This window comes from Rattus norvegicus, chromosome 5 (genome assembly GCF_021556685.1).
Source record: "Rattus norvegicus strain SHRSP/BbbUtx chromosome 5, alternate assembly SHRSP_T2T, whole genome shotgun sequence".
In the NCBI taxonomy this organism is placed as follows: Eukaryota; Metazoa; Chordata; class Mammalia; order Rodentia; family Muridae; genus Rattus; species Rattus norvegicus.
Window position 1 is genome coordinate 84,480,088 of NC_141538.1, and position 22,957 is coordinate 84,503,044.

Below are 22,957 nucleotides of genomic sequence, written 5' to 3' on the forward strand. Positions count from 1 at the left end.
GAAGGTACTAGAAATCTTCCAACCTCCTTCTGACCCTCCATTTCTTTGGCTAAATAAATATCATCACTATAAATAAAGAAAATAAAATTGGGGAGTGATATTATTTGCCCAAGCTCATTCCCTTAGGAACTGGCAAGCTAGTTTCTGAACCCAAGTTTGTCTGATTTCCGTGGCCATTCCCTTTTGGTTACAATGTGATGCCCCCGTGGGACATTATTAAGTACTACAACCCAGATGTGCTCTCTTCCTGCTGATCAAACACCAGCAATGTGGTAGCAGGTCCATCAAACATAGTACAGTATCATCTGGTATATTTGATCATCTTTATCTTGTGCCAGAGAATGGAATGAGAGGACAGGGAGATTAGGCATCTTACTTAGAAAATGGTAGAACTTGGTTGCTCTCCTAGACAGTCTGGCTTCAAAACTATGGCCTTTAAATCCCTCTGCCATTCTCTATATTTCAGTTCTTAAGGAATTCTTAGCTCACTTCACGCCATTTGACTATGATTCTATATTCTTTCCAAAAGGATAGAGAGGGCACAAATTTGTTTTTCAGTGTGTGTGTGTGTGTGTGTGTGTGTGTGTGTGTGTGTGTGTGTGTGTGTCTGTCCATCTGTCTGTCTGTCTTTATGTACCTGCATATTTGTGAACACCTTCCTAAGGACATAGTATAGATTTTTTCCTTTGTAGTTATTGTAGTTCACTAGCCATTGGACACCTCTGTTATGACATCCATTGACAAATCAAGCCCTTGCCCCTACACTCTTCAGCCCCTGACTTGCCAAGTGACACATCTGCTTATGCTGCTCATTTAGACTGATAGCACCATCCATCAACCACCCAGTGGCTCTTACTGTATTCCTATAGGATGCTCTTTTAGGCTTAATACCCACTCTTCCATTCTCTATAAGGGATATTCTACTCCTGCGTTGAATGTTTCTTTTTCTAAGATGCTTTCATTGACTTATTTTGCAGAAGTGAGAGACATGGTGTAGGAGATGAGGATCAAGACACCTTGATCATCTGTGTTTTCTTTATTGCTGGTCACTTTTTACTGTGTCCCACTATGCTTTCTACCATTTATCCGTTAACACCGTATGATCTGTCTCCTTGATAGTAGGGGTAACATCTTGATAATTTTTGTATAGCCAGAATATGACATTCAATATTTGTTGACTATGCAAATGAAAGAGTGTTTGAATATATATTTATTATTGAATCTACATTTGCCTGTACATTATTCTGTGGGTACAATATTAAAAGTTGTATATCCATAAATTTGGTTCTAATGTGTAGGAGGATGGAGAAGTGTGTTTAGAGAAACGCATAGTTAGGTGGTGGTAGAGCCCACGTTCAAGGACTTAGCATTGGAATTCAGTGTTTGTAAGAATCATACATTACTATTAGTAATGAGTTTTTGGCACAAATACATCATATCTCCTAGGCTAACTCTTATTAATTGCAATGTATAGGTATTGAGGGTTACCAGACAAGCAAGCCCATGGTGGTTACAAAATAACTATCTTAATTGGGAGCAATTTTATGTCTAATCCCATATAGATAAGTATATCTATATCTGTAATGTGTACGTATGTATGTATATATATGTATATATGTATGTGTATATAAAATTTAGAGTAAGCAGGCAAGGATAAAATGTAAAACATTGGAAAGACTCAGGGGAGTGTTCAATTTTTCCCTCAAAATTAACAGTGAAAGTCTTGGGAAAGGAGAATGTGGAGAAAGAAGAGAAGAGGAAAACAAGTTCTACTATTCCAGACATGGTGGCATGCATGTTGAATCCCAGAACTTTGGAGGCCAGGTTATCTCTCTGAGTTTGAAGCCAGCCTGTTCTAGACAGCAAGTTCCAGGACATATAAGGCTATTAATACAGAGAAACAAAACCAAACCAAAACTAAATAATAAAGAATAGCAAACAATCAAACAAAATAAAGCCAAAAAATGACCAAAAATATTAAACAACAAAACCCTGGAAGTTCGACTATTCAACAATACATTGACCTAGGAAGTCTACAACTTACTGTGGCTGTTAAGTGGCATTTTCTCACTCCACACTAGTACTAAAACTACTCTGTCTTCACTGATGCACATTTGGTGGGGCTGATGTCAATATAATTATCACATAGCAGTCTTGTGTATCCGTAGATAATATAGAAGAAATTCAGAGGGATAAAGTAGATTCAAGGACATCTATCTACTATCCTCTCCCTCTCCTGTGTGTGTGTGTGTTTGTGCAAATGAATGAAATGGGACACCTGATTACATAGATGGTCAGTTTTATGGTAAGATCCATTCTTAGACTTCATCTAGCACCCTCCCTACAAATACATGGGCTTTTTGTTATACAGCATCCCTGCCAGGAATCAACAATGTCTTGGTTGAAGATGGTTAACACATTTGCAGTTAGTAAAAAAAGCACATTTACATAAAAATGAGATGATCAAGACAGGATAGAATGTTAGCATTATTCATACATCCAAGAGAAGATGTAGGAAATTTATTAAAGCCTTTCTCAAGGTGAAAGTGCAATTTGTCACCCTCACTGATACAGACGGGTCTCATCAATAAAGTATGGAGTTGGGTGATGCCAATATTATAGCAAAACAATCAAATTCACATCCAGGCTGTCAATAAAAGGTCAGGCATGATGAAATATTGTTATATCCAGGTAGGATTATCAAAAGAGGTGGAAAATGCCTGGGAAAAGAAATAGCTTATGTGTCAATCATGAGTTCCTAAGGGGAATTTAAATAATCTCACCACTAAGGTACTGTGAGCAGCAACATGTCTTACCCAATCTCTATGTAACCTTCTCATTTAAATTAGGACCAACAAGGTAGTTGATATGCCTTAAGTCACATAGTGAGCTCAATGCAAATCTAAGGTTGGATACTGTATAGACCTCTGTCATGGTGAATAACACCACCTTGGCATTGCTCATTGTGAATAACATTTAGTCAGGATTGAGAACAGTGCTAAGAGAAGTACCTTTCCTAAAGTTCTTGCCATGACTCCACTATATTTGGCATGAAGGATCAGTGTGGCTTTTTAATATTTGTATAGAGAAATTTTCTTTCTGTTTTGGTTTTGTTCATTTGCTTGCCTTCCGCCAACGCTTGATGTCACATATCTGACCTTATTGCCCTGGCCATTGCTTGAAATATGGATTCACTTACCTCTTCTTCCCACCAACCATCCATGAGGATAGTGCAGAGCAACCATAGGTATGGTCCTAAAGGCACACTGGGATCTGCCTCTTCCTTACATTCACCAGAACCTTATAGTGAGGTGAGCCTCCCATGTTGGATATAGGCTCAGAACAATGGTGAGGCCACTACATAAGGACATATGCTTAAGATATGTATAATGTAATATCAAAGCCATTTTCTATGTCCCCTACAAAAGCTGTGTGCTCCTCACCATGACAGTTCTGTTTTAGACAGATTTGATTGCTGTTTTGAACTCACATAACCTTGCACAGCCTTCATCTAACATTCCTGGGCCCTAATCTCCATTGAGCTTCCTTTGCCCCATGAAGATAAGCTTCTCTGGTCTGTTGGACACATGAGCTATGGAAACCTTGAGTTACCAGAATGGGGGCAATGGGCTGGCCAGGCACGGTTGAGGCATTCAGTGCTGATAAGACCTTGACATGGCTGGACAAGCTCACAGAGACGTAAGGCTTTGCGTAAGCACAAGATTAGAAGACAACATTATTCAAATATTTATTTTCTTGCAGGAATTGACATAAAAAGGGAGCGGAGGAGAGTCCCATGAGAAAGATAAGACCTTGTGGGCCTTTCTGTGGCATGACTTTGAAAGTGTGGTTATTAGAGAAATCAAATTAATATTAACAATAAACAACACTGGCCGCACGTGTCAGCTGGAAGCAGATGCAGTTCGACTTGCTAGCATAAGAAACCAGGGATGACAGTGTAAATTAAAGAACAAACAACAGGGAAATGTAAGCCTACTTTGCCCTTGAGCTAGACTGATATAGATTCAGGATGATGGTGATAATTTCAGAGGGAGGAATAGAATGAACCTGATAGGGGCGGGCAATGTAGTCTTTAAGTGCATCTTTCGTTTTGATTTCTTTGAAGCCTGGAGCAAATGTGACACAGTACTGACATGCATGGGTAGTGTGTGGATTATTATACTTTCCTTCTACTCTCTGCTTTTAGTTTCGGGTCTCCAGATTAAAAGAAATGAACACATCCCTGACACCTATCAATTTGCACTTTTCAAAGCTTATTGTACAAATAACCTTGAGAGCAAGACAAAGCAGGGTTTATTGGCCCACATTTTGCACTCTGTGAATTTGCTGTTTGTGGAGAGGAAGGCAAGGGGGCTTTTAAACCAAGGACACATTGTTGGAAATTGATAGAGCTGGCACTTAGTCAAAGGCTGACCTAAAGATCTTTTCACTGCGTTCACCTTGACTTTGAAGAAGAAACTGTTCCTCTCTTACAGAAAAATAAATCTCTCTAGGGTTTCCATGGGTCCAAGGACTAAGACAGTACCAAGGCACGAATGAACTCCAGCTTCTTGGCCATTCAATTTTACTTCACTCGATCGAGCAGAAATGAGTCTTGTCATTACTGGCTGAGCAGCTGTTTCCTGAAGCCTAAATATGAGGCTATGACTCCCACTCACTCTTTCGTGTATTCTCTTTTCACAGGTTTGCTTGTGTCATCTTAGTACACACCTTAGGCCTTCGGCTTTCTCCTCCCACTTCAGAAGGAACCTAGAGTATCTGGTAGGTTAGAGCTAGTGGTAATTAAGGATTAATGGTATTGGCTTTGAAAAGACTTAGAAGTAGACCCTTTCAACCTTGTGGATTTCTGCTGGGGCTATAATGCATTGATATTTGTTTGCTCCTCTTAGCAAAGCATTTTTCCTCCTTTGAAAGAGCAGTACTTGCCGAACAACTCTCTCTTCAACTCTGAATGAGGGTTGGGTATGATGACTTACATTATTCCTGGCCTCCCAGTGCAGAAGTGGTGACATCTCTCAAGCAACACAACCAGAGTCTGCCTTCCCAACTTGCTTCCCACAGCTCTGCCTTAACATGATTCTATTACTATTATATTGGTCAGAATGAGGCTTCAGCAAATTTGACAATGTCTACTGAGCATCCAGCTCAAGATCTCTAATGCTTGCCTTCACCTTCAAGTTAAGAGTTCGAACTCCTTAGGTTGTCCTAAAGTCCCTTCATGGTGTGAGCCCCACCAGTGCTGTTCAGACTAACACATTTACGTATGGCTGTATTGTAACAGGATGACCTGATGTGGTTTGTAAACCTGCCAGGTTGTCCTGCTCTTCAATAACTTTTCACATGAGATGTCCTGCCCCTGGCAAAGCATTTTTTTTTTGTCTCCCAATCTTCTGTCTTACTGATCCTAATCAGTTTCAAAAGTTTGATGCCAATGTCCTGTCTTTCTAGTCAGTTTTCCCTGGGCAGAGAGGACCTGTTTCTGTGAGGGCTCATACCACATGAGTTCCATGGAAGCAGAAGCAATGTCTGGTTCATCTCTGAATTCCAAGAATGCAGTGCAGAATGCTACAAAGAAGTAGACTCAAGCCAGTGGGATAAATAAACACCCATGCAAACAGAAAGGATGTCACATTTGAGCAACTGCTTAGAAACTAATGGTTGCATGAAGAAAAGTGGGGGCAGGGGGCTTATTTCCTGGCAAAATAAAACCAACAGAACCTTCTTTGTTGTCTCAGCCATCTTTTCCCATAGCTCATAATCTGTATATTACGAAGGTAGTTACCAATTAATTACTGTGTGACATAGTGGTCTGTTCACGTTTGGCTCTTCCCTGAAGAACCGGAAGTGCATCAGGGCAAGCACTACATGTGTCCCTTATGGGGCGTTAGCAAAAAAAGTGTATAGTACAGCGAGTCAGAAAAAGGGCCTTGATCTTAGAGGTCTTTCAGATGTTCCTCCTCTCACTCTCTGGTACAATAGCTAGTTTATTGTGCAACCAGAACTTTTTACTTACCTTTAAAATGAAGTGAAAAAAAGCTTCTACATCATTATTATGGTTATAACTTGAGGCATATCACATAACACATGCACACACTCATATATACATACATAATGAATTATTTATTATAAAAATAAATATTTATTGCCTTCATTTGTGTTGCAACTAAATATATATTCTCTTTACCTCACAAACTGCCCTGTCTAACAGAGACCATATATAACACACATATAAATATGTATTATCAAGAGAGAGAGAGAGAGAGCACATATGGCATATGGGTATGTGTCAAAGCCCTGTGGTAGGTGTGAACATAAGCTTTACTGTCCCAGAGGCTCATTAGATGCTAATGTGGGTTCTGAATTAGTGAGTTATTGGTAACTTGGCCTTAGGAACCAGTCAAGTTCACATCCTGGCTCTGATACTTGCCTTTTTCAAATGTATTTACATTCTGGAGTTGAGTTTTCTTGTTTGTGAACTGACAATGATGGACTAGTGTCCTCATTGAAGGTCTAGGTAGCTAACTTGTGGGAAGCATTTGGAATGGTATCTATTGTATGGAAAGCACATTTCAAGTACTTGCATTTCAAACTGTTCATTCTTTTCATGGGCATCCATGAATACGCTAATGTGAAATAGAAGCAAAAGATCTGATTGTGGAATAAATAGTATTTCAGAGAAGAACCAGGGGAGATAAAAGGAAATTGGGGGTGAAGTCAAGCCTTGTGGTACAGGCCTAGAATCCTAGCTACTCAGAAGCTGAGGCAGGGGGATAGCAAGTGCACAGTTTGTTACAGATTTTGTTTAATGTCAGTTTGGACTATTTGAGAAAATACTCTTTAAAAAAGCAAAGAAACACAACAAAAAGAGGCTAGAGATCCAGTTTAGTAGTTGGGTGTTTCTTGGTCATAGATAAGACCGTAGATTCAATCTCCCTCCTTCTCTCTCTCTCTCTCTCTCTCTCTCTCTCTCTCTCTCTCTCTCTCTCACACACACACACACACACACACACACCACACACACACAGGGAGAGTGACAGACAGACAAACAGACAGACAGACAGAAGGAGGCAGAGACAGTGACAGAAACAGAAGGAAGGAGGGAGGGAGGGAGGGGTAAAGAGTGATAGAGATAGAGAGTGCACACAGACAGACAGACAGAGACAGAGAGAAGGAGGGAGGGGGAGGAAGGGAGAGAGAGAAGAGAGAGAGAAGAGAGAGAAGAGAGAGAGAGAGAGAGAGAGAGAGAGAGAGAGAGAGAGAGAGAGAGAGATTATTAAATCAAGAGGCAGAAGAGCCAGAAGCTGAGTTTATTGGTCTACAAAGGGCATCATTCTTGTCCTTCGGAGCAACACACTTCACACTAGCAATTTTACTTTTGAGACACCATGAGGGACTTGTTCCTTTGGTCTGCCACTGGCTGTCTAGATGTTTATAAGGGTATTGAGATTCCTGGAAAAATGTTATGATGCTAAGACAGATAATATGGAAAATTTCACAAGATTAAAGCTAAGACAAACACAAAACAAGTTGTGGGTACCACCTCTACTTTTTGTCCCCTGAGGATATTTTCGTGGATTTTATACCCATCGAGAAACCAGAAAAACTCCTGTTTATTTCTCCTGTGGATTCTGAGTGGCTTCTTTGCTCTGAGCAGTGTCTCTTCAACCTGTTATGGGACTTAGATATGATTGAGACAGAGCAATTGAAGCATATTAATTTCACGGTCTATGCTAAGGGTGAAAGGATTTGCATACAGCCCTGGGAGTTATATCTACAGCCCACTCACCCATAACCTGTCCACAAGCAGGGCAGCTCCTTCTGGGCTTGTCCTAATCTGTGAATGTTTCCCAGAAAGAAATACTCACTTCTTCTTTTTCTGGCTAGAGAACCTGATGAAATTCCCTGTAAACAGGGCCTCTCCCTCCCCTTTGCACTGGCCTCTCACATGCTAATGCAAATCAGTCCTGACCTAGCCAGGGGTCTATGGGAAGGCTGCCAGGCGCTGGGGAACAAACATGCAAAGAATGTTATTTCATTTCTGGCATCCTGGGGAAAGAGGGCTGAGAGAGGGAAGTTGGACAGCGAGAGAACAAACTGGGTGGATGGAGAAAAGAAGACATTTTTATGAATGTATAAGGCAATGAGAGTGACTAAGACAGGAAGGAGTTTACACGAATAAGGGGCCTACTGGGTGCCAGGAATTACTGTCTGAAACTTTTAACTGAAATTGTATGTTTGACTGTTCAAAGTACAATGTATTATTCCTGTGTCATAAATGAAATCAATGTTTTAAATTTTTTTTTCTGGTTAAGTACTGTTTGTCCGTTTGCTACAGGGTCGAATTCTTAGCACAGAAAGATCTGAAACTTACTGTGTAATCCAGGCTGACCTCAAACTTGTAGTAATCTTGACTGAGCCCTCAGTAATTTTTCATATGTTAATTAGTGGCCTACTGGTGGGGTCAGGATTTGAATCTAGATTCAAGTTTTTACCCTGAACATCTTCACAAGCTTCATGATTAGTTGTTTTTTGTCATACTTTCAAGGAAAACTCTGAACACCATTGTCCCACATCCTGTCATTCTCAACACTATCTCTTCCCTTACATCAGCTGACACAGACCTAACAGCAGAGTAATTACCTCTTATCAGATCTATTATAAAAAGTTTTGACTACTATCCCCAACCTCAGCCATATACCACAGATATTTCTCTTTACTCCAAATCGCTATTCTCACTATTGTTCAGAATTTATCAATGGCTCCCTAGTCTGCACCATAGGGCTTTACCAGAACTGCCTCCCCAACTTCTTTTTTTTTTATCTGCCTCAACTATCCTGAGCATTCTGTCATCCTCCACATGGAACTCTTTCAATATATCAAATCCTTTCACAGTTGTTTCAACCATTTCTTCTACTTAATAGGTAAACTTCCCTGTTCTAAATGTTTAGTGCGACCAAAATCAATCTCAAAGATTCTTCCTCCAAGGACCACTAGATAACAAAGATTATAGCTTCCTTATATATGTCCCATGCTTTCATGTGGGACCAACATACCCTAGTTAATCGTCTGGTTGCAAGTTTGACTCCAACACCAGATGAAGCTCATTCAGCAAGAGCCATAGGACCTCAAAGTCCAGCTGAATCTCTATGTAAAGAAGGTATGCATAAAATTTTGATTCTGGTGCTAGAAAGCTTCCGTTAGAATCAAGGTTCAACCACTTACCAGTTAAGTGACCATAGCAAGTCATATTTAAGTGTTGTTTTCTTTATTATAAAATATAACATTGCTAACATTCAAAGAGTTAGTTGACCTAAACACCTTAGCACAGTGCTGGCACGTAACAGTCAAGTTTGACAAATAGTTAATGGTAATGGTAGGCAGGCACCTGGCATGGCTTTGTTTGTGGTTAATAGCTACAACTGTTTCTTTCAAACACTATCATGGAGTGATGCTTATTACTGATATGTGGTGCTTGCTGAATTAGGCATCAAACAAGTGCCAGGCCATGTGGTTGTTAATGAATTCGCAGACATGTAACATATGAGTCCTGAAGTCTCTCTACTATTGGTCAATGGCAGAATCTCTGTGATTCTAAAAGCAAGAACAGGTCGAAGGAACTCATAAAAGATAATCAGAAGGAGTCATAAAACATCCCTTATTTTAAGTTATAGGAAAGTGACCCCAAACTGCCCACACTTTATGATGAAAGAATGTCAAGAGTCTTGTTTACCAGCTGAAAACACTTGCTTGTAAAGGACGATCTTACATGTATTTGGTATACTTCATGTTCATTGGTTTTGCCATGCCTGGGAGCTGTGTGAATCCTCAGCATGAATAAGAAAACTCACATATGAGGTAAGTGATTCAGACCTTCAATTCTAGCACTCGGGAAGTAGAATCAGGAAGCTCTCAAGTTCAAGGGCAGCTAGGTAAGCAGAGCAAATTCCATGTCAGTCTGAGCTTCATAGTTGATCTCAATAAAGATAGAAGCAAAACTGTGATTCTCTAAAGCAGGCAGTAGCAATCTCTCTATTTTACACAGATGTGGAAATTATGATAGCCCTCCAAAAGTAAATATTTTATACAGTAAAACAAAACAACAAAGTGAAATCAATCAATCAAACAAACAACAACAAAACCACATGAGATTTGAAATGACCCTAGGGCAATCTGCCTTGATCATATGACCTTAGCCTCAGACGATTTAGAGTACTTGAATGTATGGATATAGGACATACATACATACATACATACATACATACATACATACATACATACATACAGCAATATGTGGTTTACTGTAGATTTAAGAACCCTGATCCAATCCGACTTTGAGTGACATAGGATAGACCATGGAGATGTGTGGGTCATAGATACCTGTATTCTCAGGCAATGTAATTCTGTACTTCAAATAGAAACACAGATTGGGGTTGTGGGTAGATGGAAAGCTCTGTCCTCAGAAGAAAAGAGAACATGTAATAATGGCAAAATGTCAGAAGTCTGGATTTTGTCTCACCTCTGCCTCTCTACACATCATTAATGCTGGTCCCCTACAGTCCACTAACACTTTCACATTATAAGTCTGCCCAGAGCCTCCTCTTTCGCACTTGTAAATGCAATAAAGTGAGGGAGAGCTGTGTCTCTGCCCATAGCCAAGATGTGGGGAATACGAAAAGCTTAGAGGACCTAATCTTTTACCTGGGTTCATTCCTGAGTTCCAATCTGAGCAGGAGAGGACTTTTCGACTGACCTGTTTGTACTACTGGTGAGGAATGTGAAGTTTAAACAGACAGGACTCTTTGTCCACACTAAGATAATTGACCTAGGTGGGGATTGTGATCACAGGGAGGACATCTGTTCCCATACTGAGCTATCAATATGCTTCTTCCTAAAGGTGATGCTAATGTAGACAGTGATAATAACAACCTCCTGGGAAAGGCCATGTGTCAAGAGTTAGCACCGCTGTGTGTTAATCCTGGCTCTGTCTGCTTATGGAACATACAGGCCTCTTAGAATCATGATTCTTTCACAGTACACAAAGAAAATGACCCTAAATTCTGTGAGCCATGATTTGCAGATTAACTGTTTGTGTGATCAGTTGTAAATTGACTAGGAGTTATGTCTTCCCTGTAGACATGAGCACAGGCAGTACAGCATCTCTACCTCGGAGCTTCCTCCTGCTCACCATGAAGATTTAGTACTGCCAAAAAGTTGCTTTTTTTTCTGTAATACCACCATCCTTGCCCTCCACATTCAAGCTGCATTCTCTTCTGTACCGTGGAAGTCTCCTGATTTTAATTATTGTATTCTGACAGATATTGTCTTAATCTCTGTGTTAGTTTATTATGGTTGCCCTAAAACATTATCCCAGATGTATCTAGCTTAGTTTGAGGTGCCTTGTGGACAGCAACTAATACAACCTTCCCTACAGCTTTCCACACTATAGCCATTTACGAAGAAAGGAAGGAGTTGTTGCTAGGTATTTTGGAAATTACCTAAGCCATGCTGCTCTCTATTGATTCATCACATTTCTTCACACTGGATAAAGTTGCTGAGGCCCAATCACTCTCTTTCTACCTACGGCAACTGGTTTATCTGACTCTCCATCCAACCCAGACTAATCTCCACACTACAGTTAGAATCGCCACCAGACAGCACAGGTTGAAATCAACTCAATATCTTCTCAGAAGATTCTGACAGTTCCCTGTGACCACAGGAGAAGGTCCATCTCTTTTGCTTGTCATTCAAGGACAATCTTCACAGCTCAGAGTTAGTTTCCACCCCCTTCCACCCTGCACAAATTCACATGAGCAGTCTGTGCCCTGTCCTTCTGGAATCCTGGCTGGTGTCCCATTCCTGGATGAAATCCTGATGCAGTCTGAGGAAAGAAACAGTCTGCCTTAGAGTCCCCAGCAGGTTTTAGGAGCCTTGCTGTCTGTCTGCTGAAGAACAGCATTCTTTTTCCTCTGTGAGTCTCTCTTGGCTTGCGATACGTGGCTGTGTTTGCTTCTGGCTTGAAGACAGCTCTTCCCCTCTCTGGGGCCCCAAACGTGCATTTTGAAGAGGTCAGTGTGACCTGATGTTGAAGAGAATTAAGTCACTAATCTGCCCCCACTCACCCTCATTTCCCGAACAATAAGGATGGGCACCATAGTCAAAGACAGTCCATACTCCCCCTGATTGGGGTGATGACACCAGAGGCCCTGGCCCCTGGCGACATCAGGTATGCTTGACAATTCTCAGCTGGCTGCTTGATTAGAGCCTAACAACAGGGTGTTCCTGGTCCTTAGGCTGGGATGTGGTATGAGAAGAGGAGAATGGAGAAAATTCACAGAATGGTGGGAGAAGAAACATACTGATGTTGTATAAAGGAGACACTGAGAAAGGATAAGTGAGGAGAATGGAACAGAAGGAGGAAAGATGCAACAAAGGAGATAGCAAGTCAAAGAAAGGTCCATGCAGAGGCAAACATTGGATAGACAAGACATGAAGGGGGAGGTGGTACCCATAACTACCAGAAGGAAAATCAAAATGAGGAAGAGGATAGAAAAGGAAAAAAAGGAACAAGAAAAGAATGAATAGAAGTGAAAGCAGAGATGAAATTAAGAGTACACATGGAGGGACCCATGGCTCAAGCTACATATGTAGCACGGGATGGCCTTATCGGGCCTCACTGGGAGGGGAGGTCCTTGGTTCTCTAGAGGCTGGAAGACCAAGCTTAGTGGAACGTTGGGCAGTGAGGCAGGAGTGTGTGGGGGGGAGTGGGGGAGCACCCTCACAGAAGCATGGATAGAAGCAGGATGGAGAGAGGAAAGAGGAGCACAAAGAAAAAAAAGTTCATAGTGGTAAAGTAAGACTCAGAAAAGAGCAGGGCAAGAGCTACATGTAGCCCCTTCTGGCCTCTTTGCCTGCTGTGTCCTGAATCTGCTTTGGGCAGCAGCCTCATCTCATGTTCATTCAGATGCTGCAGTGTGGTCAGCCAGGAAGACTTCCTCTTTGTGCATTTCCTTTCTTCTAGGAGCTGGAAGTCTCTCAAATGTTGTCTGGGTCGTGTCTGGGATTTGGCTCAGAAGCCAAGGCAAAGGAAGAGAACTTTAGCTGTATCCTGAATTCAAGTCTTCTATGTGGACTGATGCTGGCCTCTCAGGCTGCCAGGGTTTTATTATATCTCTCCACTTTGTCCAATCTCAGGAGATGTACAAGTTCTTGGTTTTGAAAATGTCTTGGAGGTGGCCTCTTCAAGTGTCTACAAAGGGATAAGTTGAGACACCCCAATTGTAAATCACTTGGCCAAAATCTCATAACCACTTAGGACAAGAGACAGGGTGGCCCTTGGGTCTCTGGCCTCTCATCAACTGGGCAAGCACTTTTGAAAGCTAGCCCTAGAAGACTTTTGATGACTTTCATTCTGCTTCCAGTAAATTCTCTGCTAATTCTTGGCATGAGGAGAGAAAATAAAGAGGGTAGGGTAGGAATGTAAATAAAAAGAAGGTTGGGGTGTCATCTAATATAAAATGATGGCATGCATGGTGGTGACCTTAACTGCTTTTTCAATGGGCTTCCTAGACTGTACCCAGGAAAGAAATGATACCCTGAGGGTGGTAGAGAGCCCACACACTTTGCCCTAGGCTCTATGACCCCTGAGTATTTGTAAAGTCATCTCTAAGCTAGTTGTCTGAACTTCTTCACAAAAGCATGGGAGTATAGAGACTAGAGAATAACTCATCCCATGAAAACTGGGCCTGAGAACACCTAAAATGGGATTAGGAGTCTGTTCCTTGGCAGAATAGGCATCACAGTTTCTCTGGGTTTCCTGCCGTGAAGACTAGAGGGCAATACAAAGTTAGGAGCTCTGGAGTAGGTAGTTTAGTATTTAATGAGGAAACTGAAAATTATTTTTATATATTGTTCTCAATCCATATATAAAAGGATCTTCTTTGTGGAAAGGGTTCCATTTTAACTCTGGGACATGTATTATGTGTTTGTTAAGTTCTTGTTGATATTATCCAGTGAGGGCAGTTTTGAATTCAGGCCCTGGACCTATGTTAGGCATAGGCATGTATATGTATGTATGTATGTATGTATATATATATATATATATATATATATATATATATATATTCTATGTTTCTCCTTTTATTACCTTTGTGACTGTGGTAAAGTTTTCAAGCCACTCTGTACCTTAGTTATTCTACCTAGATACAGTATTTTTAAAAGGACTGGTTAAAATAATTTTTAAAAGAGAGAAGATGAGGGAGAGAGAGAGAGAGAGAGAGAGAGAGAGAGAGAGAGAGAGAGAGAGAGAGAGAGAGCGCTTGTAGGGACAGAGTAACAGAACAATCACTAAGGTTATGGAAATTTCTTGACTGGTAAGAGAAGTAGGAGAGGGTTGTGAGTGATTGAAAAGAAGTGGGTATGTGTTCAATTTTTGCACTGAATTAAAACAAACAATAAAAAAGCATACTAAATCATTATGACTCTAGTGCATGAGCCAGGTGAGTTCTATAGTCAAGAAAGGATATGAAGGAACATGAGGAACCACTGAGGAGAAAATCCAGGGAAAAACATAATAAAAGTGGGCATTGGTGGTAAGTACCTCAAGGAAATAGGTGTTCCTGGAAAGTGATGATATGGGCGAGAGTTGGGGGTAACACAACATGGTCTCCTACTGGAATGCGCCGAGCACCAGGGTGCCAACATAAGACATTGGTTTTGAGGTAAAATACAGCATCATAAATAGTAGTAATCATGGCTATTGTTCTTATTCTTGTTTTTTATCAAGTACCAGTTATGAAGGAGGAAGTATTTTATGTCCTTTTCATGCATCATTTCACTTATGAGTTAGGGCTTATCATGACTCTACCCTATAAACGAACATAGAGATGTCAAGAAACATGTCCAGGGCATAAAGCCCAGATAAAACCTATCTCTATCTACTACAAAGGCACAATTGTGTGTGTGTGTGTGTGTGTGTGTGTGTGTGTGTGTGTGTGTGTGATATGTTACTAGGGATGTAGATTCAAAAGCTCTCTTGTCTTTCCTGTTGCTTCTTTGATAACTCTTTACAAGTATTTACAGTCAAAGGAGATATCAAACTGTTGTTTCACCTAATATCTAGGATGATGTTTGGAAGAACAGTTTGTTTCTTCCTAGTTTACAGAGGAACTTAATATCTCCATTATATAGATGGGGAAAACGATACCTTAATTACTTTCTGAGATACAAAGGCTGTGGTAGAAGTCTTCTGGTATCCATATCTGGTATTTCTCCCATTGCAATCAGTGTTCACTGCTACTACAAGTCTCTGGCCTGGTTATTCATACAACTGCATCCACATGTGTGGGAATGAGCATGACAAGAGCATAGTCGGAGCACTGGCATGACCTGGGACATGGACTCAACTCTAGTCCTTCTTTATCATATGATTTGTACAAAACCATTACCCCCTTAAAGCCCAGTTTCCACATCATTGTTATGGGAGATGATAAGAACACAGCTATTCTATCATAGAGCTCCGGTGAAAATTACATGAGATCATGTGTATGCCTTACATGGTTCCTGGCACAGTGACTTCTCTGTGTAAGAAGAGTATTACTATTATCTAGAAAGTTAAGATGCAGTACCATGAGAATTGGAATTCTGGTTTGAATTCTGAATGTATACCTGGTGCCCAAGTCTTAGGACAGCTGAGTTTAGCTTTCCATTATCAAGGCAGAACATCAAGTGTGGAGAAGGAGGAACTGGCCCAAGGTGGAACTGAGCAGTGAAGAAGGTTGTCTGCCTTCTGACCTCACAGCCTTGTTTTATGCAATTCTCTTCATCCTCCGGGGCCTTGGTTTTTCTTCTACTCATCCAGCCCCACCCACCCCTACTTAGTCTTTCCCCTGAGACTCTGTTCCCACCATGGATGCTGGCACGTCATGCAGTACCCAGGCTTCTTTGGCATTCCTTTCATACAGCAGAAGCCAGAGAGGTGAAGGTGGGCCTGAGGCAAGCCTCTGAATGTGTGGGAATGAGCCCCCCACCCCAGGAATCAAGCCTGGCTGCTTCTGGCATGTTTACTGAGGACCCCTTGGCAGCCAGCCATTATTTGAGAAGGCAAGGCAGCCAAGACAAGACGGAGGCTAATTACCTTGAGTAATAGGAAATTGGAAAGCAGTTACAAGGAGAGACTCCAGGCCCCTAGCCAGGTAAGGACAGAGACCTTGAATGCTCAGCCTGGCTTCTACAATTGGTCAAAGAGGACACTCCCACTCAAGGTCACTGGACTTCAACTATCCAAGGGATAAGAAGCTGACCCCACTATTGGGCCTTTGGAGGACCCTCTCCATTTTCTGCTCTTGTTTGTTTTCATTCAGACCAAAACAAATGAAACAAACAAGGAAATTCAATTTAAATGGGGCACAGTTGCTGATGTTTCTGGTTTGTTACAGGAGGGTGAGCTTAGGACAGAAAATCAGCCTTGACTTTCACTCCTCCAATTGGTCTTACCCTGAAGCACTGTGTAAAATTACATGGACAGAGGGGCTGCAAAGGCAATTTGCCTTACTAGGTAGGGCATAGAAAAGGAGTTTGGATGAGAGGAGGCAGAGCCAAAGATTCAAATAAGAAATAGAGCGGAGAGATTGATATGCACTTGGATAAATAAAACCTCCAGAGAATAACAAATGGGAAGGAAAATGACAGACACAGACAGGAATCTATAGAGAAAATAACCAGAGAAAGTTTATAAGATAAAGAGATACTAATAAGGTAACAGAGAGGCCCTGGATGGGGCACAATGGAAAGTAATAGAAGCAGATAAGTGAGAAGGGCAGGAATCCTGGGACTGGGAATGAAAATAGATCCCATGGCAAACATACAGTACACAGAACACTCAAGCTGTAGGGACTTTTATGAGCCTTCATTTTAAAGTTGCTGCAACTTCTGACCAAGAAGAGTATATGGAGTTTCAACCCAGCAGAAGCAGAGGGTGCTTGGCATGAACCCTGGCTTATTTGTAAGCACACTGAATCTTTTCTCTACTCTGTTGAATCTTTCTAGAAGCTTGGATGGAAGAGTGAGTGGCTGACTGTGCTAGACATAAAAACCCAGCTTTCTGAGCCTTTCCTTCTCTGAATCTGTCCATTCCTCTTCTTTTTCTGTCTCAGAGGACTCTTTTCAGGTGGTTGGACCCAGTCTTGCTTCACAGAAACCAACTCCCCTGAAGTTGTCCGAAGAAGAAGAAGAAGAAGAAGAAGAAGAAGAAGAAGAAGAAGAAGAAGAAGAAGAAGAAGAAGAAGAAGAAGAAGAAGAAGAAAAGAAGAAGAAGAGGAAGGAGGAGGAGGAGAAGGAGAAGAGGAAGGAGAAGGAGAAGGAGGAGAAGAAGAAGAAGAAGAAGAAGAAGAAGAAGAAGAAGAAGAAGAAGAAGAAGAAGAAGAAGAAGAAGAAGAAGAAGAAGAAGAAGAAGAAGAAGAAGAAGAAGAAGAGGTGGGAAAGGAGAAGAAAGAAGAGGAAGAGGAAGAGGAAGAGGACAAAGAGGATGACGAAAAAGAGGAGGAGGAAGAGGAGGAGGAAAAGGAAGAGAATGAAGAAAGGAGGAGGAAGAGAATGATGAAGAAGAGGATGAGAAAGAAGAGAAGGAAGAAGAGGAGTAGGAAGAAAAAAAGGAGGAAGAAGCAGGAGCAGCAGTAGAAGAGGAGGGGGAGGAGGAGGAGAAGGGGAGAGGGAGAGGAAGAGGGAGGGAGGAGGAGGAAGAGGAGGAGGAAGAAAACTGATCATGAGGAATTGATATTGAAGATCATTAATCCTTCCTGCTGGCCTTCTATGTCCAGGCAATCTGGCAAACTCTACGCACCTAGTATGTTTTATTCTTATTAATAATGTTCTCTGTTCTTAAAACTTGTCAGGCAGGAGTGACTCTATGAACACTTTTCCAAGTGGAAGAATCTGTCACTTAGAATAGTGAAAGATAATTTGTCTGGGATCAATTTCTGAGCACGCAGGGCAGAATCAGGATTCCCACCCAGGCTAGCCTGTCTCCAAAGCCTGTGCTCTTTACGCTGCCCCATGTGGTGTTTTTGGCTTAGAAGGAAGAAAACAAATTTTGCTGATGAATGAGCAAGTAGAAAATGAGAAACTCGAAGAACAGACATGGGAGTTATTTTAAAACTCAAGACCAAGTCAGTCAGACTTCATGGGAGGATAGCCGCCAGTGGGATGAGAGACTGTTCCAAACAACATTCTAGCTCCCTGTCAGAGGATCCCATATCACAGGGCCATTAATGAAATCTATTTCAAAAAGAAATAAATAAAACAAAAGGGTGTCCAGAGATAGGGAAGGCAAACTTATGACAAACACATTTCTAAAGCAGAGGAAAGAAGGTGACACCTACCTCAACAGTTGGGTAGCAGAGATGATGCCAAGGAATTAGATAAAGATGAAATGAGGGAACGTATTTATTATTTAAAAAATGGTATCCAATTAATCAGTTCTTAGCATTAATTGATTTTGGGGATTTATAAGCACATCTCTCTGCTTTTTATATAAGGGGATTGTAGACATTAGCTAAGCTAACATCCAGTTGCTACAATACCACCTTAAGTCAGGGCTACTTCTTCTGACTTAATGGATAAGAACCCACCAGGTAAGACTGATTTGTTATACTCACTCATCGGATCCATCAGTCTAAGATTAGATGAGGAGCAGGGGAAATTCATGACTTCCATAATCCAGTAGTAATAGCAACAGAAATAACACTTAATAGTTGTTATAGTCTCACTAGGGGCTCACACCAAGTAATCTAGAAGGACACATAGACACATGAATGGGTAGATACATGGAAAGAGAGAGAATGGGAGGCCTCAGGGTGCCATGCACATTCTCATAGAGAAGGAACTGGAGACTCAGTATAAACACCAATAAAGAAAAAGTGGTAGATTTGAACCCAGATCTATCTGCCTCTTGTGCATGTGCTTGAGGAATGGCAGAAGTATCAGAAGTCAGCCATCAGGAAATGTTCTAAAAATTCTACTTTCTCAATAGCATCATAGGTTTTAGTGTCAGAGAAGACCTGACAGCATTTACTTTAGCTGTGTGCTTGCTGTATTGCACCAGTGCAAAAACTGGAGCTCAGATATCCAGTGCTCACTGATTCTGGAACTCTAGAGTTGTGTTCTCAAAATCCAGATTCCAGTCCCAGTATTCACCATTAAGACTGCGGTCATTCCTTAAGGCCTTGCATACATCATACTTCTCTGGTTAGCTTGCCCAGATATCTCTGTGTATTACAGAACTCCTATTTCTATAGCATCCCCCTTTGAAGATGAAGTTTGCACTGTAACAACTCTGAGATTGTAGGGTCAGGGTTACAAGTTCACAGTGATATTCTTGAGTTTGGACTATTGATGTATGTATCTGTACGGCAAGGTATTTAAGGTTATACAATTAAATATACCAAAATCATCTTTCTTATTCCTGCTACGTTGCAAGTGATCGAGGATAGGCCCCTTTGTATCAGACATAGGCATATGCGAGGAGACCTGAGTACAGTCTGATGACATAAAAGAAATCCTTAGAAAAACTGGGAGTGAAAAGAGAATTTTCATACAGTAAGTATGATGTGTATATACTTAGTGTAAGAGTATGTAAAGAGATGGATGAATCATATGGATAAATAAGTAGAAGAAGAGACAGGAGAGGTAAATGAAGAATAGATTAATGGTTGAGTAGATGAAGAAATAAATGATGCAAATCAAAGAATCATTTGAGTAAGTGTTGAAAAGCTTAGCACCTCACCAATTACAGCTTTCTAGAGGAATAAAGGGAGGTGGCCTGTGATTTCATCATTAACAACACGATGAGTGTGTCTCTAGAGCTCCTTATTGTTATTTATGATGCTTGCTTCCAGATGTGACAATCCTCAGAGGTTAGAAACAAATGATAAAATAGCTTCTTGTTTCCTCTTATAATACCAAATGAAGCTGAGTGTGACTTCTAAAGGTTTGGATACAGTAAGTCCAGTAAAATTTAATATATATCCCATACATAACACACACACATATGCACAGCTGTCAAAGATGATGTTTATGTGATCTGTATATATCAGTATAGCTTAATATATGCATATACATACTTATACACATCTCAGAGACATTATGAAAAAAAACAGAAAAGAACAGTAGGCAATTATTGCCAAGATAGCTCTCCCTCATAAGCTGCACTGTGACCCTGAGTCAGCTTTTGTCTTTCTCTTGGTGGCATATTATTTATCAGTAGGAAGAACAGAATAGAGTTTAGTGTCTGGCTTTTATGAGATCTGTAGCACTCACCTGGCATGCCTTACTGAGGTCTACAGACTAAACAGAAACTTCTAAACCTTTGACTTTTTAAAGTTACATACAGACAAGCTAAGAAACATTGGGCTTCTCTGAAAAGAATGACTCCTCTTACTGCTTCCAGCTGAAGGCCATCGTCGTTGCTTCATACTTCCCAGGAGCCCACCACCTCTTACTTGTAAAGGCCATCTGGCTCCAGGCACTTGAAGATCACCGAGTAGATACTGACTTCCGGGACCTCTCCGTGGCTTCGACCAGCAGCTACACAAGATGTGCCCAGGCCAGAGAGTAAGTCATCAGCAAAACTCAGGAATTCTCCTGAAAGGAGATACAAAAACAAAAACAAAAACAGAAACAAACCAGATCAGCTCTCTAGTGCAAGTCTTGGTGAAAAGAAATTGTAAGGGGAAAAGGCAGATCTGAAATGTTGCAAATTATCATCTACAGTGCCTATTTGCTATTGGAAAAATGGGTTCTTGCTGTGTAGCCAAGGCTGGCTTTGTATTTGTCATTTGTCTTCTTCAGTCTACCACCCATTTGCAGAGATTAAAGTTGTGAGCCACCATGCCAGGCACATGATGACTATTCAAGTTTATGCCTGAATTTTACTACCTGTGAAATAAAACATTAATAATGAACTTTGTCAGATATGGTGAAGCTAAAAGGAAGTACATTATTCTATAACAAAATACATGTAAGAGCAAAGGAATTATTTCCTCTTTTGGTGCAGAGTAACTGTTGATCTTGTCACTGTCATTTTCTTCTGACTCTATGACCAAAGACTTTCTTCCTTAGGCCTCCTATATATCAAAGGAGTGGTACTTAGGATGAAAGAATTTTCATATCACATGGCCATCCTTTTGTGCTCATGGGGAATTCATAAAATGTTATTTGTAGGTGGATACAGATAAGCTAGGGAAGGGGAATTCTATGACTAATTAGTAATGAAGGTCACAGGCAGAGAAGATGACAGTGGAGGATACACTAAGTACTTAAGAGTCCCTGAACTCTGTACCTGCTAAAACCTACCTTAACCATTGGATTTAAGGAAACATTTGAAGTTGACCAGAAAGAGAACTCTGGAAAGAGCAACTGAACATTTAGAATCTAATAATTTAATATTTGCTCTGACGAGAGTTTGAAGATTAATTTGAATAGAGAAACTCATTTCAGCACCTAAGTTTTTTCTATATAAGGTGAAAGTACTATAATAATTCTTGAAAGATAAAAGAGACGTAGAAAAACATGTAAAGACGGTGTCATGCTATTTAAACAGCACAGATTTAGAGATAACTAAATATTCAGCAATGTACAAATGTTTGTCAATTGTAGCTCAATGATATTAAGGGGTACTCCATAAATATTAAAATAACTTCTTGGAACATATGAAGGTATATAAAAGGACATTTTTGAGATATGTAAGCTAAAAAAATAAAAATAGGACACAATTGTAGAATATCATTTTATAAAATTTCACACATACATGATTTTAAAACAGGGAATTAAAATATGCTTACTAGTGTTTTTGAAGTAAGATGACAGACACTTTTCTACCTTATTATTTTTGGTTTTAACGTTGTCCTCAATAAAAATAAAAATATACAGCCATTAACAAAAATAAAAATCATTCAAATCCTGAAACTAGATAGAGAGAGCCTAAACAGCCTCTTACTTGCTTTAAAATAAAATAAGAAAAGTGGGTAATTTAGAGGCAAAACAAGAGTATGTGAAAGTATTTTATACCACACAGTAAGTATGAAGTGTTATGTATTGTTTCCTAACTTATATTCATATAAAAGAGTCAATTAGTTGCCTTAGAGAGGAATTAATGTTTCTCCCAGAAGCCATAGTTGGCCAAATAAAAAGATACAGGACACCCCCCTCAAGTTGTTGGTCATGGGAATACCATAAATTTCTCTAAACAACACAGGATATTACTGAGGCTCTTGATTGCCTACCAAACTTTGTGATAAGATCCTTTATTGAAAACAAGGTACATGTTGATCACAAGCCACAAGGAAATAAAGTTAGTAAATGACCATAAAACTTCTTCCCTGCTGGCTAGCTTTCATGGTACCAGAAGTTGTTACACAGGCTGCTTGATAGAAAAAGTCGACAACAGCTTTGCCAAGATAACAATTGTGTGAACTATAATAATAATTACAGGAAAAATGTATGCCCATGGGTGTAATAGTGGTATAATTATTACTAGAGTATGCAACTACTTTCTGGGCGAACTTAAATCCTACTTCACAGAAGAAAAGACATATCTGGTATCGTAAATCTGGCCAAGAATCAAAGGTTCAGGAGATCAGATGTCCCCAGGATGAACATGCTACTATTACTTTACTAAATGGACACAGTACTTTTCTATACTGAAAAACTGAAATAGCTAGGATCTTATTGGAGAAGTTTCTTTGTGCAGTGTATGGTGGGTAGTGTACAAACTCACAACCATCCAAGGTACTTAGAATATCAGTTGATTACTTAGCCACAAATGAATAATCTATATTATACTCCTCTACTCTGAAGCTCAGAGACCATCATGAATGTGGAGGCAGAAAAATGTAAGGACCAGAAGTGAGGAATAATGAGATCCAAAGAGTGTCTTCTGGACATG

The 22,957-nt window shown here is 40.4% G+C and overlaps 1 protein-coding gene across 4 annotated transcripts in view; it reads right to left on the minus strand.

Annotated features, from left to right (window-relative positions):
- The window catches only part of Astn2 (astrotactin 2), a 975,380-nt gene that overhangs the window by 31,779 nt on the left and 920,644 nt on the right, over nucleotides 1-22,957 (minus strand). For all 4 annotated transcript variants that reach the window (XM_087659925.1, XM_087659924.1, XM_087659923.1 and 1 more), the window contains 1 exon segment: nucleotides 20,514-20,655. In XM_087659925.1, the coding sequence (XP_087516051.1) occupies nucleotides 20,514-20,655 (142 nt within the window).